Source organism: Oryzias latipes, chromosome 5 (genome assembly GCF_053564925.1).
Source record: "Oryzias latipes strain Hd-rR chromosome 5, Olatipes_Hd-rR_3.1".
Lineage (NCBI taxonomy): Eukaryota > Metazoa > Chordata > Actinopteri > Beloniformes > Adrianichthyidae > Oryzias > Oryzias latipes.
The window spans coordinates 15,318,443-15,343,662 of NC_136241.1; the positions used below are offsets into that span (position 1 = coordinate 15,318,443).

General features: G+C 37.1%; 1 protein-coding gene across 1 annotated transcript; it reads left to right on the forward strand.

Moving 5' to 3' along the window:
• Positions 1 to 1,408: 1,408 nt before the first annotated feature.
• On the forward strand, positions 1,409 to 24,024 carry ngfb (nerve growth factor b (beta polypeptide)). The gene is made up of 3 exons (XM_004068938.5): positions 1,409 to 1,552; positions 15,243 to 15,395; positions 21,983 to 24,024. The coding sequence occupies exon 3, from the start codon at positions 21,994 to 21,996 to the stop codon at positions 22,588 to 22,590; it is 597 nt and encodes a 198-aa protein (XP_004068986.1). The 5' UTR covers positions 1,409 to 1,552; positions 15,243 to 15,395; positions 21,983 to 21,993; the 3' UTR covers positions 22,591 to 24,024.
• The last annotated feature ends 1,196 nt before the right edge of the window (positions 24,025 to 25,220 follow it).

The window sequence follows — 25,220 nt, forward strand, 5'->3', positions numbered from 1 at the left end:
CTGTTTAACTCTTTTTGTCATCCAAGAAAACACTGTGTTTTTAACAATTTACCTCCTGGAATATGTGGACAAAAAATCTTGTAAAGAACTGCAAGGAATGTATTTTTTATTAAAACAAGAAGTTTTGAGAAATAAAATTGCCATCACTTTAACAGTAATTGAACTTATAAATTCACTCACATGCACTTAAAACTGGAAAATTAACATGTTTTTGCAAAAAGACAATAATGACATCTGCTGTCTCTGTTTAACATTTCCTTTTGCTTTTGACATGATGAGTCCCAAATCAAAAACCTGGCTAAAGCAAAGCATATGGGAAATCAAGGAAAGACAAATAACTTTGACTTTGAAATATTACATCATGGTTTAAAAAAATCCAGCACGATTCAAAATTACAATAAAAGCCATAACTGGGCGGCAGTGGCTCAGGCGGTTGAGCAGGTCGTCCAATGCGGTTCAATTCCCACTCCCCCCAGCCAAATGTCGTTGTGTCTTTGGGCAAAACACTTCACCCTCCTTGCCTCCAGTGTGGCTCCACTGGTGTGTGAATGTGTATGAATGATCCCGGTGATGGTCAGAGGGGCCGCAGGCGGGAAACTGGCAGCCACGCCTCTGTCAGTCTGCCCCAGGGCAGCTGTGGCTACAACTGTAGCTTACCATCACCAAGTATGAATGAGGAGTGAATGAATAATGGACACAATGTAAGCACTTTGAGTGTCTGGAAAAGCACAGATAAATCCAACCCATTATTATTATAAATCGTTGTCACAGTATATTAACAACTAACTAATATTGGACAATATTTTTTATTACTTTGAAATTAAACAGTAAAAAATGCTTAATTTTTACACAGTCTGCCAAAAAAAATGGAATTTTGCATAAATAAAAGTGATTTGAACCGTATAAAAAAGGGAAATCTTTCTTGATGTTAGATTTTGATCCTAAAATTCAGTATCAGTAAGACTGTCTGCAACATAAAGAACGATCAATAACAAGGGTTGTATCTTTATACCAGTAATCATGCACCTTTGTACTCATATAACTAGTAATTTAAATAAACTCACACTCATAACTGAGAGTTTCTGTGACCATTTCTGTTAGTAGGCAGTGACCAGGTAATTCTCTTTTTGAGTCACAATCAAAAGTTTAAAGAAAGTAGTATTTTGAATTGTACTTGTGGCTTTTTGGCATTTGGAAGCTTGTCAGAGTCCCCCATCAACCTGCTTGCTTTTAAATATTTATAAATCTCTGACCATCTGAGCAGGTGCTGATGTTACCAGTGAAATCAGACAAAAAAATTAAAGTCACTTGCTGGTTGAAGTATAGGGCAGGCACTAGGACCTGCAGCTCCATGCAGCTGAAGAGTTCCTGCAACATCTGAAAAGCTTCTCACTAACAGAACAATGTTCAAACAAGTGCAAGACTCAGAGAGGACTCTTTGGAAGAAATGCTTCTTCTCCCATCAGGTATCTTCTGGACATAAAGTGGAATATATATCTGGAAGGCTGCAGGAAGTATTACTAACGTGGGAGAGGACAACGCTTTTTCAGCGGTAGGACCATTTACCTAACTGTGTGGATTTACTTTCCTAGTTCATTATTAAAAACATCACTGCCTAGTAATAAAACACATAAAATATACTTGTTGATCACACAAAAATCACTTTTAAGATCAAAAAGGTAAAGTTTGCATGACATTTTTTGATGTTTTTGTTTTATCTCTTCTAAAGTCATCATTTTACTTACCAAAGTCTGTTTAATGTCTTTATTTTAAATGTCTAGAGTGGTATATAAATAAAACCCAGCAGGAATCTGATCATCTGCTTTACCTAACTGTTGAAGCCAAGTCTCATCAGCTTACAATAGCAGGAATCAGACCAGCTTTCATCTCCTTGGGCTATGAAGTGTTCTCAAAGAATTCCTGCACAGTTTGTGTGTTTGCATGGCATGTTGGCTTGTAAACATGGATCTTGCTGCAGGGTAACCATCTCAAGGTTATAAGTACCCACAGCTATAACAAATTGCATTCTTCACATAAAAGGCAGTTACTAGATTGAGGAAGTCTTGCCACACTCCTGAGCACAGAAGAACTTTTTGAAAGTTTAACAATTCCCTTCTTGTTGGGACACTTTTGGACATACTCTTCAGTTTTCAGCTCCTGTGCAGAATTTTTTTAAAAAGCCGTTGTAGTATGAAAACCACTTAAAACCTGTACATGCTTGTTGAAATTTTCATTCCAAACATGTGTGGTGGTTTTAGTGTATTGACAGAAGGTAATAAAGGAGTCACATGTGAGATGCAACTACGCATGAACATACCTCCTTGCATAGAAAATAATTAGAAAATAAAATGTGAGACTTTGAGGGTTTTTTTAAAAACCAACTCCAACAAAACTTTTTTTAACATGTTCTTGTGGCATTTTTTCATGATGGAGGACATATATTAAGGAAATGTAGCTTAGAATTGCATTTCTGAGTATTTATTTGTTCACATTGTGATGAATCAGAAGCAGACAAAAAATTGGCCATGGCAAAAGGGTGTAGCTGTGTCATAAAAGCTACTATGGCAAACCAAAAGCTACCTGCTCTGCTCCATTCTGATACACTTGCAGACAAATAAATCCATGTACGTCTTTGTTTTCCTCGTCTGAGCTGGTATCTTGGTCAAAACTCTATGGCTGGATAGCTCTGATCTTGCTCGCCATTTTTGTTGCACTGGTAATGTTAGGTTGGGAATGTAAGGGGCTGTAACATAACAGGAGAGAATGTAAACAGAAAGATGATGACAACAGTCCCGCCCACAACTCAGACGCAATTTTCTAATGAACTCCTGCTGGTCTGCAGAAACTGTCCTAGAAAACAACATTGTTTTTTAGATTTTAGCTAAAAACAGCATGATCATAATTAAAAGACCACTTAAAACTCTTTCACAATAGATCAAAAGAGCATCAAAGTGATCTCTAAGTTTTTGCTTTTGTTTTCTTCTCTCAGTCTTGTCAGTCATACTGAGTAATGGTAGACAAGTTCTGGCAAATCTGATCAAACTCCTGGTGAGAAACATAATATTTTTTGCACTATGTCAAGTATGCAAAGCATGAGATATGTTGCATTTTCACACTGGCTGGCGTTTAGGGTTTTTACTTTGAAAACTGAAAACTATGCCTGATTTTAAAGACCCCATGTGATGGAATTTGAAATGTTTTTTGTTGAAATATAACAACATTTTTACTCCTAAAATGGGAATGATGGAAAAATTAAAACAACTTTTGAGATGATCCAACTGCAGAGTACTTGACTTCAAATGATCCCTGATAGACTTCGGACCTGATTGAGATTCATTTTCCATTGACTGGTGTACAGTGGAAAATCTACATCTGTCAGGTTTTTTTAGAGCAACATAGTTCAAGTTGTTCCTATAGGTGAACAATATGTCACACAGAGGAGCAAACAGGATCTGGCAGATTAAAGTAATTTCCTTTTGACAGGTTACAGACGCTGTGTGGTCCAACAAAATGAAATGTCTCTGAAGTGTTCTGAAAAGCGCGAAACAATAAGAGGAAAGATGAATTGTTCCCTAAAGGCCAGAGGAGTTTTTTTCATGGTCAGACAAAATACATTACCGGTATGTCTAATAAGGAAAAACTGAACAAATATTCTCTGAGTAACTGTTAAATTAGGATGCATGTCAAATAATTTTAAGAATGAAAAAAGCTGCAAAGAAAAAAGTAAACATTTGACTTGAACTTTTGATGCTTCTGCAGGCAGTGAATTCACAAAATAGATTCCATGATTTTTTTTCTCATGTCATTTATGTAACCTCTGATTATACAAAGGTTTCAAATAAGTGGAAGGCGTAACTTTCGGCCTCGAAAACTTTGGAAATACAGAATAGGTTCCCTCCTTTGAAACCGATGACTCCCTTCTGTGTCAGATATGAGATGTTGGCATAGAAGCCAGATAAATGTTCCTCCAAGCCTTGTTACTCCTGTCTGACTTCCACAACTCCAAATATTATGTAAGAAAAGAAATGTGCAATAAAGAATTGCACTTTGTTATAATTATCTAAAAGAGATTGGGACTAGTTTTTAAAGAAGGACAAGAGGAATTTGTGTGGTGAACAGTTATAAAGCCAAATTTAAACAAATCTCGGAAAAAGTTTCCTGTAAAGTTTTTTTTAGAGAAGAGTTGAGAAGCATTGCTCATACTTACTGAGAGTATTTACAACATATTTCATTATATCTATATTTTTTTGATTTGCTGCTGTCAGTTGTCACATAAACAAGGCTTGCATCTTGTCCACCAAACAGAGCTTAACTGTAATTATGTGCCTGTATGTTTCCCATACCTGACTCACATCAAAACTGATTATCCACCTTTCAAATATAATTACATCAGTAACTGTGCTTCCATGAAGACATGTCTGATCATTGTTTGATGCCTCAGGCTTAGTTCACTAAAGCATTGGACTCACTTAAAAAGTAAAAATATAGATTTTTTTCAAAGCCAATAATAACTGTAGTGAGGATTTGATCTCCAATAAACTTATGTGAAATCTCTTATTTGTGTTATGTAATTTGTTTATAAAATGAATGGAAAATATATAAATTTTAAAAATGCATAAATTAGTGTCAAAGAGTTCAACAAGCCTGCACCTGTGACTGAGCAGAACTGCCTCTCCTTAGTAAAATTTCCCTGCAGGCTGGAGTGCCTCACAATTTCAGAGAGAAAGTTACAATAAGACCACACAGTATTTGAACCCTGACTTCATTCATTTTTCCAACAACAACTCGACTACAATGACCCATCTATGACTTTTACACACTTTCTACCACATTTGTTCTAGTTTTAAATCATAATATTTTTTTCCCAAATCATCAAGTAAAGACTGAGTAAAGTAGCAACAATTGCACGAAGCAAATTGTTATAAAAATCTTAATGCATTGTTTAAAAAACAGACATTAACTTCAATTGTCATCTGCAACGTGAGAAATTATTTTATTTGGAAGGTTTTCATTATAGGTATGCACGAAGAAATGATTGTCTTAAAAGGTCTGTAAATGTCTGATGAGCTGCAAAGACGTATAGGCTTAAAGCGCACGCTGTGAATAGATTTTTAAACAATGACTTTAAAAACACTAACCACGGGGTGCGAAAAACTGGAAGCACAGGCCAAAACACTTAAACTCTAACTGTGCAACTAAAAGTTGCAAACCTACTATTTTTACTGAAAATGGGCTTTGTTGAAGTGGGCTGCATGGTGATGTGCTGGCTTTCACGTTTGTCTCACAGCATGAATGGCTTTGTTCAGACTGCAGCTGGGTCTCGTCTTTGTGGAGTTTCCATGCATGCATGGGAAAGTTTGTATCGCGCCTTAAACCTATAACTGAATATAAAATGGATGGATGGATGGCTTTAATAAATATGGGAGTGCACTTTATCAGGGACACCCTCTTTTGCCTTCAGAACTGCCTTGATCCTTGGTGCCGTTCAGTGCACGTGCTAACCACTGTGCCACCATGCAGTGCTAACCACTCTAGGACCTTCTCGCTTTTTAAGTCCCGGACTTTTCTGTGTGGAGTTTGCATGTTGCTTGTTCTCCCTGTGCATCTGTGGGTTTTCTCTGTGCACTCCAGCTTCCTCCCACAATCAAAACATGCTTTATAGGTTAATAGGTAATTTTAAAGTGCCCCTAGGTGTGCGCGTGGGAGTGTTTGTGTGCCCTGCGACAGACTGACAACCTGTCCATGGTGGACCCTGCGTTTGCTCAACAGTAGACATAGTGGGTTAAGAAATGATGAACTGCATGAGATAGCACATTTTCCCATCAGAAGATGGTATACTGTGGTTATAAAGGGATGGACATGGTCAGCAACAATATTCAGGTAGGCTGTAGCATTGTGACGATGCTCAATTGGTACTAAGGTGTGTCCAAAGAAAATGTGTGTCCAAAGTGTGTCAAGAAAATACCCTCACACCTACCACCATCAAGCCTGAACCATTGATACAAGGCAGGATGGATCCAGGCTTGCATGTTGTTGACACCATGCTCTGACCTTACCATGCGAATGTCGCAGCAGAAATGAAGATTCATCAGACAAGACAAAGTATTTCCAATCTTCTGTTATCCAATCTTGATGAGCCTGTGAATTGTAGCCTCAGGTAGATCGGTAGTTTCTAAAATACTCAGACCAGCGTGTCTCGCACTAACAACCATGCCACATTCAAAGTCACTGCAATCACCTTTCTTCCCCAGTCTGATGCTTGGTTTGAACTGCAGCAGATTGTCTTGAGCATGTCTACACGCTCTCAATGCATTAAGTTGCTGCCATGTGATTGGCTGATTAGAAATGTACTTTAACGAGCAGTTGGACAGGAGTGCCTGATAAAGTGAGTGTAATGTAATCACTTATCTAACAATGTCAAAAATCTGTTGACCAGAAATAAATGCATTATAATAAATTTAGTAAAGTGCTTCTAATGACATACAATTGAAAAGCTTTCTTGTGTGGATCAAAATAAACATGAATTTTAAAAATGCTTAAGTTTTAAATTTACCCTTAAACTTGTTTTGCTTTGTTTTATCAAATTTATTTTACTGTATTTATGGAAAATAGTCCTACAATTAAAGACTAGAATTTCATCTTTAAAAGGTTTGTTTGACAGTAATTTTCAAGTTTGTGACACTGAAAAGATGTTCAGGCTTTGAAAGCACAAAGTGGACAGAAGTATTAAGTAGTTTTGTCTTTACCACCAATAGTAAAAATGCACAGTATTGTTGTCATACTTTTGCATTACTAAACAGATCATAAATGGAACAAGCTTGTCTGTTGCCAGCACGCTTTTCTCTCAAACCCATGCATTTTCTTGCAAATAAGTTAAACAACAACAATAAAAATAATGATAATAATAATTTCTAACAAAGCTGTTTAGGCATAGCCCACTGTGCATGGTCATTAAAGAATCTTTTCTATTAGCGCTTTTTAATAAAAGGTCCTTCTTTAAATTTGTGTGGATGATGTTTATACAGATAAATGACAGCTGCTATTTTAAAACAGCAGCAGATGCAGAAGAAGTCAGGACTGCTCAGGTTAAGGCTGCAGCAACTGAGCAAACATATCAGTCTCTAAAAGATTGACATCCACCAGCAAATCTGTGTCACTGTGACACTGGACTGTGTTGCTTTTCTGAGATGTTTTATGATATTCTGTGATATTTCCATAATTTTTTATGATAACTCTTTTCTCTGTCGTAGTCTTCCAAAACTGTTTGTTTTCCTGCTTGACTTATGATTCCAATCTTACGATTTTTACAGTTTGATAACTCTGGGTTTTCTTTATGTTTGTCGTTTCTGGACTCCTTATCTGGCTGCACCTTTAAGAGTTTAGTCAAATTAACTATTCCAAACATGCTAACTTCCCTTTTCATAACAACTCTTCATGCACGGGAAAAAGCGCTTTTAAAAGGTAATGTTGGGTGTAAGTCTGGTGCATAATGCTAAGTGCTGCATTTTCCAGAGAAGATCTTGATTCAAACAAAAGACATGTCTGGCACTCAGTGTGTCTGACATTTTTGAAAGGATCTGTTCTTTATTATGACAGTAATAAACTCAAGAATAACATCGGCCAAGTGTCAAGGAAGACGTGGAGGTCTGGCCAAACAATTTTTAAAGTGAGCAGTGAAGTGAAAACAACCATTCTGTCCAAAAACTGAAAGCCATATCAGATCTGGACTTTACTCTCAAAGTCCATCATGAGGTTTTATGAAATCCTGACAAACAACAAATATAATCTTCAAGCAGAGTTGATCTTGGTGTCCAACTTCTGCTAAAGTCTGAACACAAATTTTGTTGAATGTGTGCCACTAAATGAAGAGATCAGCACCTATTACCGTCTCAGTTGTTGTGTTTAGAGACAGCTGTGTTTTCTCAGTGCAGACCACACAAAAGCCTCATTAGGTGATCATGTTTCCTTTACTAAAAAATCTTTAGGTTCAAGAAAAATACCGTTGCAAATAACGCCAGAGTCTTGACTCGCTGGTAATGCCCCACAATTAAACCAGTCTTGTTGCACTCTTGCACAAATGCCTCTGTGTTGCAATCAGAGTTGTCATCAGGAGGATTGCACAGAATCGAATTCACGAAGACAACTACGTCACATGGAAATAAACTATTATGCAAATGTTGTCCAAACGCTGAACCCAGATTGTCTGCTCTTAGCATCTAATGCTGGTTTTCTATCACTAAAAGTTTTGGATTATCAGATTCTGATGATGTCTTTGGCTTGATTTATTCTGGATCCGATGAGAACTCAGAGTCTTTTTAGCAGAGAAGATTGCACACATCTGTCCTAAATCAAAACTAACTGCCAGTGCAGGCAGTGCAGTATTTGAAATGGTTTCCCGCATAGTTGTCTGATAAAAGTAAAACTCAAAATTGACTCTGCTTGATGCTTTAGGAGAGCAGTTAAGAAAATGCAAACATTATGGGTTTTACTTGCTTCCCTTTATCTTTATTCTACTTTTTTCCAGACAAGAAAAAATAGCAGCTATAAACTCATGTACAAACCAAACAGGTTACAGTGATGAAAAACACATTTTTTAGCTGTGCATTGTTCCATAATTTGATTTTGTTCATTTGTGAATCTTCATTGTTAAAGCAAAGCCAGAAGTTTTACTGTATTTTAGCTCGCACAAGATAAAATACAGTAAAATGAGTTGCAAAGCAACACAGTTTAAACATTTGTCTTGATATTGCTTCATGGCCATTCTAGACCTTATAATAGGCTTTTTTCTTTTAACTTTCATCCTGTAGTCTGCTCGTTTGTCTGTTTCCATGACAATATTAGATTCCACTCAGAGTGCAGTCTGGTGCTGCATCTTGTGACATACAGTTCACCTTTGCATGAATAGGTTTATTGTTTTTTTGTATGGTACAATGACCACTGATGAATAATAAACTTTGAGTCCTATCGATTTTTTTTTAAAATAGGATTTCACACAACAATATCAATCCATCCATCCATTCTCTATTACCCACCCAGCTAATATCATGCGTAGGGGGTGTTTGCTCTGGACAGTTAGCTAGTCCATCACAGAGTCAAAGATGATATATTTCTATTTTTTTCTTTTCTTTTTTGAGATTTAAACTTTAAACTTAAAATGATGTGCTGTCACGCACCTTTTTAAAAATAAATGGACTGACTTCTCACCATCTATCATGCTCTGCACTTTGTCTTAAAGCTTGGAAGTGTTATTTTCTTTGTCAAAAGAAAATCCAATTAAAAAAGGAAGTTGGAGGCTTGACACAAAATATCTTTCCTGAAACCATATCTCCAAAGGGGGCAACAACACGGTAAAATTACTGTCACTATTACAGGCCAATCAAGGACTTCTTGCAGAAGTTTAAAAAATTGTTAATGGGATTTTTGAAACTTTACCTTTATAATTTTAGCAGCAAAAAAAATGACACAAATTGTTTTATTTCCATTATTCTACATCTTTGCATATGATTTTTAACTTACAGCAGAATAACCTCTTAGGCATAAAGGAAGAAATAACAATGTGATGAACAGGTATCATAGTAACAACATTGCCATTGGTTGCCTGTCTATTTATATCCAATGAAAACACAACAACAGAACCATACTTCTAATTAAGGGATTCCTTTCCATCAGAACGATGCAATAACAGTAACATGTTTCAACATGAAGAGATCAATTTGCTGTAACCCTTGTGCTATCCTAGGCACTTTAACATTGGGAGTTGGGTCATCTAGACCCACTAGACAGTGCTCTGAACCTTTTTTCTTCAATGATTTGTGATCTTCACTGGTGTCCATGGATTACATGAAATCTTTCCACCTTTATCCACCTTTGTCATGGTAGGGAGAACACGTCGATGTAAGGGTGGGGTCATCTAAGATAGCACAAGGGTTAAATAAGGCCAATGTGGAGTGTGTTTGAAAATGTCACATCATAATATACAGCTTTTGTCAAAATTGGCTAATATGAAAAATATATATATTTTTTTTTGTTGGTTCGTTCGTTTATTCAGCAAAACTATGATTTAATATAAAATACATTATAAGACAACTCACTTCTTATAACATAATTAAAACTGTCAAAAACATATGTCTGTCTTTTATGCAGCTCTAACTAGGACTGCATATAAGCCTAATCTATTATTAGTTGATACATTAAATGCATTTGATAAATCTGAAAGCCATTTTTTACATTACGTATACATAGGACATCAATTATTATTATTTCATTTAATAACCTAATAAAAGAACCATAACAGCAAGTTTCTAGAACAGTTTAACAGTGAGAGGGCTACTCTTTTTCTGAGGATTCACTTATTTACTGTGTTAGATTCTGCAACCCAAAACATGCTTGACATCTCAGTGTTTGTGTAAAGTTTTTTTGTTTTTTTTTGTAAAAAAGATTATGAATACTTGCTATAACTCTTACATTAAACACTAATTCCTGATGTAACCTCATAATTGTGTTGTCAAACTGCTATAGCACACTATGATTTATGAAAAGCAAAAGAAAAAAACAAAACAAAGAAAAAAAGGGCTCCATCTAATTGGTTAACAATGTGAAGGGGTCCACCCGACTGGTCAAATGCATAAAGGGATTAATTTGATTTGTAAATTACTTCAAGCTGCCATACGATTGTTTTAGCACGTTTAAGGGACTCAGACTGAAATTTACTCCTAAAAGGACTACCGTAGTTAGGTTGGTTGGTCAAAGGCATCTTTTTTACACTTTTTAGAAGAGGATTTGAAAAATGTCCCACCTGGAGGAGGCCTCAGAGCTGACTCTGGGGATATTTAAAGACACTCCAAAAAAATTGTGTTTTTAGTGTTTTTGACATGTTCATGTAGAATTTCTCTCATGATGGAGGGCATAGAATTAAGATTAAAAAAACTTTTAAATTCAAATTGTTGTGAATCAGGAGCAGATAAAAAAAGGTAAATTGAAAAGTTTGTAGTTCTGTATAGGAGGTCCAATTTCTTGGGCAACAAGCCCCCCCCTCCTCCGCTCCATTTTGATGCATCCACTTGCAAATAAATAGACCCATGTGCATCTTTTCTCATTTCTTCATCTGAGCTGGCATCTGACTCAAAACATTACGGCTGGATGGCTCCAATGTTGCTCGCCATTTTCGTTGCACCGTTACATCGTTGTAAGCTAGTGGGAGAGAATTTGAACAAAGCTATAATAATATAATAACACCAACGGTCCCGCCCACAATTTAGAGGTGTAATTCTGATGAACTACTGCAGCTCTGCAGAAACTAGGTCCATTTTTATTTTGGCTAAAAACTGCATAATCATGAGTTGATAGTGCCATGGAAGACTGTTTATAATTTTTTGCAAAGATGGCAAAGAAATTATTGCACACTGACATTTCCTTGAAGTGAGACATTGTGTACCAAATAGTCAAAATAAAAAATTTAAAAAAAGTTGGTCTTGAAAGATTATCAGAAAAATTCAGTCTGATCAATAACATTGTTTATTAAAAACAGACACCCCACATCATATGTAAGATTTTGATCAAAGTAGTAAAGGAAGACTTTTGTTTAACTGTCAAAGTCAGATATCTTATCTGGAATTTTATGATTTTCTCTTTTCTTATTTCAGGGAAATAATATGTCAATTATGAAGGCGTCTTAACTTTGTGTTTCTGCAGCTTTAAGTATAATGGTCTTTACTTTCAGTTTTTTTAGTCCCAGACCTTACCGTACTGTAATTTGTCTAGATTTTTAAATCTGTGTGGAAATAGAATATACTCAAAAATACTTATGAGAATATTTTGTCTCATGAAAAAACTAATACGGCAAACAGCTTTAAATGGTGTCATTCTCTAAAAAATGAACAATTTAAAGGATTAAACTTCTCAGAAAGACAAGTTCAGCGTGTGAGCGTTTTGGCACAAGCAATATAATCGGCAGGATGTCATTCAAATCCCACTGCTGGCTTGTAGATAAAGTCACCCGCACCTCCCATTCTCTTGGAATAAAAGTCAGTTCTGGTGGATCAGATTACCAAAATGACTCTGACTTTCACCCTATGAATGAAGTTTCAGCCATTTTATTCCCAAAGGTAGCAGATTGTCTGGAGACTGGATTGTATACAAACCCAGCCTGCATGTCAGTCAGATAGGGTTCATTACACTGGCTCCATCAGAGGTAATGATTTGTAGGTCAGTGGTTCAGGATGGCCACTCAATTTTTGACAAAAAAAAGAAAGGAAAAAAAGGATATCAGGCATGATCATTTTAAAACATAAAACTTTCATTAACAGGTAAGCAATGAACATTATTCATAAAAAAGTCAGTTAATGCGAGTCATAGAGTTGTAATTTTTTTCTTAGTTAGACTTTTTCTTAGTTAGTTAGTCCCAATACAATCATTCTTTAAACGATTTTAAAGCGTTTCCAGTGATCTTTTAATTATAATTACGCTGTTTTTAGCCAGAAATCAGAAACCAGTGTTGTTTTCTAGGATATAGTTTCTGATTAGCAGTGGTGGTTAAATAAAAATTCACCTTGGGACAGTTGGTGCAGATTAAACCTGCCACTCCTTCCCATCAACCCTTTGTTTACACTCTCTCCCGCTATCTTACAGCCCCTCACACCCCTAACCTGATATTATCGGTGCAACAAAAATGCCGAGCACTATTGGAGCTATCCAGCCGTAGACTTTTGGAGAAAGCTCAGATGAGGAAAACGAAGACGTTCATGGATCTACGTGTACCAGTGGATGCATCCGAATGGAGCAAAACAAGGAGCTTGTCGCCTGCCTATTGTAGCTTCTACATGACAAATAAAAGCTTTTTCAGACAGCATTTGTATCATCTGCTCCTGATTATCACTGATTTGAATAAAGAAAAATTCAGAAATGCTATTTTAAACTTAATTTTCTTTATATATGTCCTCCATCATGAGAAAAATGCCACAAGAACATGCTAAAAACACACAAAAAAGCTGTTTTTATCTGAGTCGGTCTTTAAAAAAGTTGTATTACCTTAACTGGAATAGCTCTTTAGAACATAGTCAACATTTTAAAGACTGAGTCTGATAAATTTGGAACAGAGTTACATTTAAAGAAAAAAGTTTGTGCATTTGACAAATTAAATTGATGAAAATCAATTTAATGGTTTAAGATTACTGTGCTTTCAAATGCCCAGGAATCTAAAGAGAAACTGCAAATGGCTATTATAATTGCCCATGAATATGAGCTCTGCATCAAAAGGATATAATGAGTTCATTATTCTCATTATACTGCATGCAAATAAGATGCCAACATCCAAAGTAGCAGTTAATGCTTCAGTGCCTAAATGCATGTCCAAGAACAGCTTTATACGTCTAATTGGATGCAGCCACATGAGTTCATTTACACTTTTGAACTTTAATTTAATCCATTGTTTCTCCCTGAGGTAAAATGACCTCCATGAATCTGAATGCTAAAATGTCACCACTGAACTAATTGGCATTAAACATATGTGGACACATCTGTGAGATTGGCTCTTTACTATTCTTTTTAGATTTTTATATATAATGCCTACATTTGAACCTCTTTTTTCCTCCTGATAATTAGGGTTTATCTACAAATAATTTATACATCAGTTGTTTTATGTGCAATTGAAAGGTGAGTGCCGAAATATTTTAAACAGAGAAATCTCACTTCATCCTGTCCAGATCATTGCCAGTGATGAGTTTTAGAGGTTTTCTTGTTACAAAGTAATTTGCTTTCATTCAGCTGAAAATCAAAAAGCACTGCGGGTTAAAAGGTGGTTCTATTGTTTGTAATATTGTTTATAATGTTTACCTACTTTGAAAGGAAGCAGCATCACTCTTAAATTCCAGTTCTAGTACTTCAGGTGTAGAACGTTTTTTTGGATGGAGGACATTTAGAATTGCATTTCTGAATATTTCTTTATATAAGTTGTTACGAATCAGGAGCATACGAAAAAATGCAGTTTGAAAAAGACGACTTTTTAAAACTTTTAAATAGTTGACTAGATCCATCTCTGTTTTTCTTGTCCACGTCAGCATCTAGCTCAAAGCTGTACGGCTGAATAGCTCTAATTTTGCTCACCATTTTTGGTACACTGGTAATTTTAGGCTGGGGTTGTGAGGGACTATGGGCTAGCGGGAGTGTGTAAACAGAGAGCTCTCAGCACCAGGAAGGAGAATGGTGGGCTGGGTTGCTCCATGCCAATGGCCCCCGCGCCCACAACTCTGAGGCAAATTCCCTAATGAGGTATTGCAGCTCTGGCTATGTCTTCGAAAACCACACAGATTTTTTTATTTTGGCTAAACACAGCAAAATCATAGTTAAAAGGCCAATGGAAAGGCTTTTAAAACATATCAAAGGTGATCGGAGTGTATCTTTAAGCGTGATACAGTCGACAGGGTTCCATCTTAATTAACACAAATAATGACTATTTAAAGCAAACATTAACTAAGTAAAACCCAATTAAAGGGTACTTCTTAAAGAGCCAGCACTGCGGTTTTGAGGTCATCCAATTAAACTGTAAAATCCAGAGCCGTCTTTCCCTGAACACCTTCTGTGCTGTTCTGTACAGGAGTACACCACAGTCATTTAGATTTACAGCCCATAAACCTTTGTTTAAATGGAGCCTGCATTCTTTCGTTTTGCAAGCGCTCCATATCTTACACACTGTTACTTTCTCAGGATAGCTTTAAAGCAATCACTCACAAGCATACACAGGAATTAATGGGGAAATGTGATAGAGTTTTAAATCAGCCTGATTTTGAGGGCACTGTTTCATCCTTCAAATATTCTCTCGCTTATTGAATGTCAGCTTAACAGTGGACGCTAAAGAGGGTAAAATCTGATACAGTGTTTTGTTTGGGGTAAGCTGAGCACCGTGACAAAATGCTGTAAAATATGTTTGAAGTCCACTATCTGGTGAGGAAATTATTAAAAATCCTGACAATAGTGGACAGTATTAAATTAATGATGCAAATGACAACACATCTGGTAACTGTTTGGTGTACTCTGTGAGTGTCCATCACATGATGCTGTTTGAATTGCTCTGTAAATTAATTTAAAGTGAATTACTTTGCATTTTATAGCAGCTTGTTCAGTATGTGACAATGTGGTGAGCAGGAAAGGCATATAAACTCTCTCTTCCTGTATTGCTCTAGCAGTGCATGTGTTTACAGAGAGTTTATGAGCCAACTGAGACAGGTTCTTTGCTCGTCTCTCATCAGGACTGAAAGGTGGAAGCAGAGGAGGGCAGAGGTGTACTACATGGGGGCCCGCAGCCAGCACTGATGGCAGGAGGCACTCAGAGCACACTGAGCTCTAATTACATCCTATAGGAGCCTCAGAGGTGATACGGTTCACGTGGAAACACTGAAAAGGTATGAAAATTGCCAACCATGTTCTTGTGGTATTGTGTAGAAATATACAGTTTGTTTGTATATTGGTAAAACGGTGTGCCAAGTAGTGTCCTTTATAAATGGATGGAACAACTCTTGTAAAATTTACAACAGTCAATGGGTTGATTTTTATGCCATTCAGTGTCCTTAAATGTTTACTATGTTTCACCAATTAAAGCACCATTGCAAATACATTTACCTTAAAGTTCCACTTTGATCATCTTTTGATCTACAGTATCACCTTAGTCACTGATAATATTTTCGTCTTTAGACTCCCAGATGGATTTGACTTGAAGCAGTCTGAAATCAGTCAAACGCCAAATTTCAAGAGCACAAGCAAACATACCCACAGCAGCTTTGGTCCTTTTGGAGCTGAGGTTCACAGTACAGTGATCAACACTGTGGTCGGCATCTATGCTGGAGCGTCTGTGTTCCCTGCCTAAACTACCATCCAGGATTTGAACGCCCTGTTCACCTGCATGCTGCACGAGTGCCCCCTGTATAGGGTTCTTTCCCTGTATCACAGGGGCCAAGGATTAACTTCCTCAATAACCTGAACCTGCCTTAGTTGTCTGCGGGGCCAGCTGTGACCAACAGAACCTTTGGTTTTCCTTTATCCCTTTTAGGCAGATAGTTTTAATTGAACTTGTGAGGACTTGTGAGATGACAATGCTTTGTAGTAGTATTGTTCTCAGAGATTTACCATAAATTAGGCAGATCAAGCGGACTTTAGCAACAGCGAACATTGTAAGAAAAAAAAAAATACTCATGTTCCCATCAAAAATGAACATTTTACATGATGATCTCATTCTGGTTGATGATCACCTGTGAAAACTCACTGTTCCTCTGAGAATGTGTTTAAAATTCATAGTAGAAAATGTAGCTGGCATTCAGCTAAACCACTCACTTATATCGAAAGTTGTTTTTAAAGACCCAATCGTGTTTTTGGTGTTTTTAATGTTCTTGGGGCGTTTTTCTGATGGTGGAGAAAGATTAAGATTAAGAAAATTAAGCTTAAAATTAATTTATGAGTATTTCCTTATTCAAATCATTGTGATTCAGGAACAGTTTAAAAAATTTCAATGGAAAAAGCTTGTAGTTGAGATCTAGAAGCTAGCGCGACATGCCATGTAGAAAATATGATTGGTGGGACACAAGCTCCCTGTTCCACTCCATTTTGAACAAAGAAACCAACACTGTCCTCGTTTTCTTGTCTGAGCTGGCATCTGGGTCAAAACTGTACAGCTGAACAGCTCCATTACTGTTCACCATTTCGTTGCACGGGTAATGCTAGGTTGGGGTTGTGAGGGGTTATAAGCTAGCAGGAGAGAGGGTGGTCAACAGATGGATGACGGGAAATGGGGGCGGGGTTGATGATTCCGCCCATAATTACATCCTAGAAAACGACGTAGTTGTTTTTTTTAATTATTTTGGCTAAAAATGGCATAATGATAATTAAAAGACCACTGGGATTTTAATGTATATCTGTTCAGGATGAGCCAGAAGTCTAGAAATTCTGTGAGACTCTACAAATCAAGACTCCATGTCAAGAAACATTCAAAACCCCCTCAACTTTCCACATTCTTTTCCCTAGTAAAGATTGTCAAGCCACAGTACAAATGAAAGCCAGCTGGACCTCCTCAAACACATCATCTTGCTCTGCTGAAGTGGTGAGGAGCTCCGTTAGCATCCACAATGTTTCCCAGAGCCCACTTTCCCTTCATCTGGGGGTCGAGGAAATGCCACGCAGCAAAAGGTCTGAGGGCTGGAACCTAAGTTGCCATGAGGCCAAGTTTACTGCCTCTTTGTGGAATACTCAACCAGTGAAATAACCCCTCCAGCTGTGTCTATGACTGTTCACATCACTCTGTTACATGATGTGAAGTTACAGAATCCTCTTTCAGAGGAGAGGTGGTGACCACATGCATGAAAAAACACAAACAAGATGCATTGTAGTAACTGGATATGCTTAACAGGATAAGAGACATTGACTGAACTGGGTAGAAAATATGTCAAACAGCAGGAAACAGCACCATGAGAAGACACAAACTATAAAGGGAAAAGAAACTGGGGAGGGAAACTGAAAAAAAGGGTTACCATATTTTCAGCACTATAGGGCACACCAGATTATAAATTGTATATTTTTCAATTTAAGTCATTTATGAGGTGTACAAAACTATAAATCGCATTAAGCGAGACAAATGAGTCAGAGATAAGTTTGTCAGTCACTCTTTTTAACTGCATTCACAGTAACTCTAGAATTTGTTTATAACACTGTTTATAACACATTAGCGTATTCACAAAACCTGTAGCTCCCACAATAACACCAGACTGACATTTTAACAGAGCACCATGTACTTCTCAAAATCGTTTAGATATTAGTAAACACATCCAGAATTAACCCACAAATAGGGCACCCTGGATTATATGGTGCACTGTTGTTTCTTGAAAAAGAAAATCAAAGCTTTTAAGTGCCCCTTATAGCGTAAAAAAACAGAAAGAAACAGCAAACAAACGCAGAAAGGACAAAAAAATGCTAAATGTAGCTGTTTTGCAACCTTAATATTTGAAGTAGGAAAGTTCACAACCCTAAAAATCCACAAAAGAATGTATTGCCTCTGTATGATTTTATTTTATTTTTATTTTTTTGTCTCATAGACTTTAAAAGAACCCTCTTACTTTTATCTGATTGGGCTTCCGTGAAAACCCATTTAGACTCAAAGTTCACCTTGAGTTTTTCGTTGTTGTTGTTGTTGTTGTTGTTTTTGAGCTGCTCTTTGCAATGACTAGCTTTACACAATAATGAAGCATTCAGTTTTACACTTAGTGCCCTATGTGGCCTTACTGGACCTGGACCTGGGATCTGCTGTTTACAAATCCAGTGTGGTTCCATCTGTCCCATAGATTTTAACAACAAGAAAGCTAAAAATAAATGTGACTAACAAGTTTTTGGTTGTTTTTATTTGAGTCTTTGCCATAAATTGTTAAATGTTCCCCTAATGCAAAAAATAAAATAAAAAACAATAAAAAATATAAATGGGGAAGCTATTTTCTTCTTTAAAGCATCTTTTTTATTTAGGGAATTAAATACCTTTACTCTTTTCCTCAGATTAGATCATACTTTAATCATTCTGGATGTAAATGACCAAAACAAAATTATATTACAGAACAGTTTTCTGGGATCGTATTTTTTATAAAGATGCTTGCATAAAGATGCTTTTTTAATTTTTTTTTTTTTTTATCTAAGCTCTTTATTAGAAAAAAAAACAGGAAGAGGCCTGACATGACAGAGGAACTTAGTAAAACAGACCCCACAAGCATTTACAACTTCATATTTTATACAAATAAACTGTATTCAATTGAACAATGACTTTAATTCCACTAGGTTATTCTGATTTTTGTATTTCCAATAGTGTTGATTTGTTGCAGCGACAGTATAAATTCACAAATGTTCCTGATATACTTGAAGCAAACAAAGCTTATAATAAACCTTGCTAACAGGTCCTGCTGCCACAGCCATCACAGGTGTTAACACAACAGATCTTCCTGTTGTGCTGCGTCAACTAAAGCACACAGATGTCATTTCATGCTAACCATAAATGACAGTTGCTCCATCATTTGTGAGGATCTCTGCCTCACTGTCAATAAGGTATGTGTTTTGGGAGTGCAGCAAGTATCTCTGACACCCAGCATTTTATATGTGTACCACAGCCCAAAAAAATAAACACTAGAAAGTGTTTCTCATTGCTTCCCTCACCCCAGACTTGAAGTTTATCCAATTTATTCAGACTTGACTGTAAAGGGTTTTTTTTTTACAGTCCTGATTCTTCTTGGGCCATATCGCTCACCAAAATCTCTTTTAAGAAATAAGATTGTGGAAGTTGTGGTTGTTTTTTTATTTCTAAAACCTTTTTGCTAAGTGAAGAATTGTCCGTAGTTCATGCCAGGAAAACATAGAAAAACAGACAAAACATGAATGTGTTCAATTCACAGACAGGTCCTTTTTGATAATAAAAGGAAATGAAGATGTTTGCTATTGGTTGGGATTTTTCTTTTCTATTTTGTGGTGAGAGCAGGGATACTGTATGTTTTAGAGACAGCATCACCAAAGAAACTACAGGAGGCAAAGTGATGATATACAGCAGACATGGCCTGTATTTTAAATCAGTCTATTATCTGATATCACAGCTGATGTTCCAAATCTAGAATACGCTAGCTCCAAGTTGAATCTAGAATAAAGTTCAAAAGCCTCCTGCTAACATATAAGGCCGGAAATGGTACGACCCTATCCTACATTACAGATCTCATAGTGCCTTACCAACCAAACAGAACACTTCACTCACAAAATGCAGGACTGCTTGTGGTTCCCAGAATTTCTAAAAGTACATTTGGAGGTAGAACTTTTAGCCACCAAGCCCCTGTTTTATATGGAATAAGCTCCCAGTTCATGTAAGAGAGGCCGACACAGTTTCTACATTCAAACTTAGGCTTAAAACATTCCTCTTTGGAATGGGTTATTGCCAGGCAAGCTAGTAATCAGAGAATATTTAACTTATTGCTCCCCTACCATCTGCTACACCATTCAAACATGTAGTTGGAAAGTTAGATAAACTAATTCTTCTTTAACAGTCCTGGCACATCCCCTGTGGAGAGGATGCCTTCTTCATGCAGACATCCCTAAGGGTGTTTTTTTTTATTTTTATGTCTTGTCCTACTGTTACAAGGTTAATAGTGCCAGAGGTGTTCTCATACAGCTTTAAATACTTAATGACTGCCCTCAAAATGAACTTTCAAGTTTAAAAAATTAAATAAAAAGCCTTGATAGATAAATAACTCAAGAATTAGCTTTTTCCGGATCACCTCTATCACAATCCGCAATCAAAACTCAACTGATCTGATTTATTTGGTTTATTAAAATATAATCATTTTAACAAACCATGCATCATTTCATGACTTTGAATCAATTTTAACTAGGTGCACACACAGAAGACGGAAAACCCAATGGTCAAAATACAAAACCTGCACATTTTTACATTTTGAGCTTTTACACTAAATGGTGAGAACAAAGATAACTCCACTTTTTAGGTGAATCTTGTAGGAAAATCCTGCTGTTTTTATGGAAAGGTAAATGGCATATACTTAAATAGTGCTTTTCTACCTACAAGGCCCAAAGTGCTTTACAGTCACCAACCCAGTCACCCAGTCACACACCCATTCACACACTGATGGCAGCCCTGCTGCTGAACACTGGCGCCAACCTTCCACCAGAGGCAAGGTGGGGTTTGGTGTCTTGCCCAAGGACACTTTGACACATGGGCGGGGCAAGGCGGGAATCGAACCTGCAATCTTCTGATCAGAGGGCGACCACCCTACCACTGCACCACGGCTGCCACATATGACATAAAGGTCACAAGACAAAATCCTCCAATCATTATTGAATGGAATATTTGAAACACATTTGTCTTGTCTCCTGAAAAAAAGGGATATTTTTCAGATTGGCGGTTTTGTATTTTTTGCCATAAAGTCGTTCTAATGCTTCTTAATTTAATCACACACATTGGTGAGGTTAGATATGTCTGCCTTATAATCCATAAAATTAAACTGTTAAATAATTGTTTAACAGTTTTGAATAAAAACCCCAGAGCAACTGAGTGATGCATGTCCCAATTTCTTGAAGCAGCGCTACATGACGTTTAAGAGTATTATTAGCAGCCTAATGAAAGTAAGTACAGTTTCCTTCACTGGAGGTAATTATAACAATCATTTTGCAGTTGTAGTTAAATAAGTTATTAAATGTTAAACCACCACCTGTTTATGTATCTAAATCTGTTCATCAATTATGTTACGCTCAACATTTCTCCAGCAGCTCTTTGTTTTGTTTCCTTCCTGCCTAATAAGGATTTTGACCTTTAATTGCGTCAGACAGGAGTTTTTTTTATGGTAACTTTTTTCAAAAAATACTTAATCAAAACCATTAAGTCTGTGTTGTGGAGTATGTGGTTTGCTACTCTGAGTGCTTATGCTTACATCCATCCTAATTCATTAATCTCATAAATCTAAGTGATGTTATTAATATTTGTTAATAATAATAATAATAATAATATTGGAAGTAGTATTTTAATTTTTATGACTTTTGTAATACCCACAGACCCCTCTTTGAGTAGCAATAAGATTGTGTACATACTTGTCACAAATTATTTCAAGTCAAAGCCATAGGCTGTTTGAAAGTTGCGGTGAAGTAAAATGTGTTTACCTTGCTTGCTCCATCTGTGTTATGTTTTTGTGCTGCCTCAGTGTTGTCTCTGCCGGGCATTCCTTTATATGAAAGATGAAGCCAGTTCTTCATATTTTTTGCATTACTTTTAAATAAAAGCAAAACCTAAACAAAGTTCGGCTCAGCAAGGCTTGTTTTTGAAAACTGAAGGGACTATAATTTGAGGAACAATGTTTTATTTTGTAGACCAACACAAGTGGGACGTAAAATGTAAGATTTGATATGTCTTCACCCCACAAACCCATGTCCCCTTCATCAGCAGTAACACAATGTTTGTTCTTGTTGAAAATCTCAGGTTGTGCGCCGATGAGGTCGTCCATGCTGGTCCTGTTGCTCTTCCTGAGTGTTCAGGCTGTGGCGGCCATCACCCGGGGGTCATCCAGAGCCACAGCGGTAAACCAAAGCCCCAACTCCATCCCCATTGTGGACCCAAAGCTCTTCACCAAGCGCAGATACCACTCACCCAGAGTGCTCTTCAGCGCTCATCCCCCTGATGCAGAACCATCTGAGCCACAAAGAGCCAACAGGAGGAACCGCAGGCAAGCAGAGGAGCCGCGGCAGGAGCACCGGGGAGAATACTCAGTGTGTGACAGTGTTAGTGTCTGGGTGGGCAACAAGACTAAAGCCACGGACATCTTAGGCAATGAAGTCACTGTTCTCCCAGACGTGAACATCAACAATGTCAAAAAGAAGCAGTACTTCTTTGAGACGACGTGTAACACCCCTCTTTCGGGAAGGTCGAGCTGTTTAGGAATCGATGCGAGACACTGGAATTCCTACTGCACCAACTCGCACACTTTTGTCCGGGCGCTCACTTCATTCAAGAACCTGGTGGCGTGGAGGCTCATACGCATCAATGTGGCGTGTGTGTGTGTGCTCAGCCGGAAGTCCTGGCGGCCCTGAAGACTTTTCCTGCACAGACATATGCATATATTGTAAATACACAGACACGTTAACATGCAAACAGTTGTGTCTGCATAAATTATCACCAAAGACCTCACTCTCTGCACAAAATAAATTATTGCTATATGTTTAAGTATATTGACTGTATGTGTAGATGCATCAGGCTTGGGTCAAAGAGTATCTGGAGCTGCTGTGAGGAGATTTGGTTTTTCATCTGTTGCAAGTATTACCGTAATCTTCTGTAGGTGTATAGGCATCTTTTTTTCTATGGTTTACAACAGAGTTTAAGATTTCTCTTCTTATTGCTTAGCTTATGTTTATGTCCAAAAATGCTCTCAGATGTCAATGTCAACGATTATGGAGTTTTTTATATGGTATGCTTAGGAGAAACTTTAACATTTTTGCATGTTTTGAACTAAATGGATCCAAAAGTTACGCATTTTATTTGCTTACAAGAGGACATTAGAACCTCCAAAAAGAAGGATATCTTGTTTTCTAAAGTGTTTTTTTTGTAAGTTTTTGTGCTAACACTTACACACTTAGTCTGACCTGTTTGGAAACTGGTGGGGTTATCAAGATGGCTGCAGTTTACAACAATAGCCACTATGTTAGTGAAAAAGATTTTGAGGCATTAAGCTTTTTTAAACATGGAATCCATTTTTTTTTTACTTTCTTGTCCAGTTACATTTTTTTTAGAAGAAAAGCATTCGTATGTTTTGCCATAATGCTACATACACACCGGGCATGTGTTGCATATTCAAGAATAAATGCGAGCTTTTGAACACTGTTTTTATCATATGGTGTTCACACTAGACTGTTTCTACCCAATACTAGTACATGTATTAGTACTACACAGAAGAGCCCTGGTATGAAATGCCGAAGTGGCGCAAATCTCGCGAAACTTGTTCCTGGCTTTTGCCTTCACAGCTCTATTCTGATGCATGAAAGACTTGGTGGTTTTGTTTTCAATTGGCATTGAATGGATCCGTGTTTTGTATGTAGAGCCTGAAAACTGACTGCCAGTCCAACTCCAACTATATATTTTTCTGTTGTGAAATTGTTTTCAGTGGTCTTTTAATAATGATTACGCAGTTTTTAGGGAAAAATCAAAACCCTGTGTCATTTTTTAATACATTTTCTGCAGAGCAGAGGGAGCTCATTAGAGATTTGCCTTTGCCTGTTTTGTAACAAGATACCAGCTCAGATGGGGAAGATAAAGGCGTTAATGAATCTATTTGTCAGCAAGTGGATGCATCAGATTTGTAGCGGAGAAGGGACACTTTGTCCCGCCCATGTCAGTTGCTGTGTCACAAACATAGACTGTAAAAACTGTATTTTTACAGTCTATGGTCACAAACACCAGCTTTTTTAAACCATGGGTTTTCAGCTGCTCTCGGTTCAACACAGTTTGAATAAATAAATACTCAGATCGCAGTCTTAATCTGAAATTATTTTATATACGTCCTCCAGCATGAGAAATGTGCTACATGTTAAAAACACCCAAAAAACAAGTTTCATTGGAGTGGGTCTTTAAAAACTTGCTTAGTGACACGAGTTTTGAACGTGGAAGCCCGAAACACGCAGACATGTACTTTAAAATAGACTTTTCATTGAAAGTGGCCGCTTGAATGCGCGTCACCGAGGCGTAGGCAGGTGTAAACGTAGCTTCAGTCTTCACAAAGCAGTTTATTCCATGTCTACAGACAGTTGCGACAGTTGCCACAGTTACAGTATTGTTTTAGGCAACTCATTGAAACTGTATTCATTTGTTGTTATTGTTTTTAATTTCAAAAACCAACAAAATGCTGCATGCTAACTTTCCCTGAACTCTATGGAGACGTTTACGCTGCCTTTCCAGCAAATTTTGGTTTTAAGCTTTTCAGATATTTTCTGGACTCAGAAAAGCGTTGGGACTCGCAAACACAGCTGCGTCGTAAACTCCAGCTTCCGTAAATGGAACAATTTAGTTTACAAGGGCATGTGACTTGATTCCAAACAGCACAAACTAAACCTATGCGGTTACCAGCAGGAGGAGGTAAAGCTTGTGACAGAGCCGCAGCCTCCAGAATTTATAGGGCAACACAGTAAGCCACTTGTAATATTTTTCTTCCTCACATAAAACTGTCCTGCAGAACACCACACTTGCTGGGGAAAACGAATGTAATCCAGAAACAATGTGCAAATACAATTTGACCCAGGCCTGATATAAGCAAACCCTGTGTACAAATGATTTTGTTAATGTTATTTATTAAAATAATACAAAATGCACTGAGCGTTAATGAAGGTTTTCATTATTCAGAACTGAAACATTCATTCTTACAAATTTCCTTGTGTTAAAAACTAATTAGAAAAACTCTTTAATAAAGTCATTATTTTATTAATCTTTAGTATTTCATCTTAAAAACACAAACTTTCTGAAATATCAGCTTTTACTCCCTAATACAAGCCGTCTTCTGTGCTTTAGCAGCAACTTGCAATTCTTACCGCAAAAAAATGTCCAGGGGGCTAGATCTTTTATTTATCTATGTATGTATTTACGGTTTTAAATTCAATTTTAAAGATGTACAGAGTCAGAATAGGCTATAATAAAACAAAGGTTGCTCCTTGGCTCTTGACAGCAGTGTTTAATC

Excerpts from the sequence above, each read along its gene's own strand:
- ngfb (XM_004068938.5), top strand. The coding sequence starts at position 21,994 with ATGAGGTCGTCCATGCTGGTCCTGTTGCTCTTCCTGAGTGTTCAGGCT.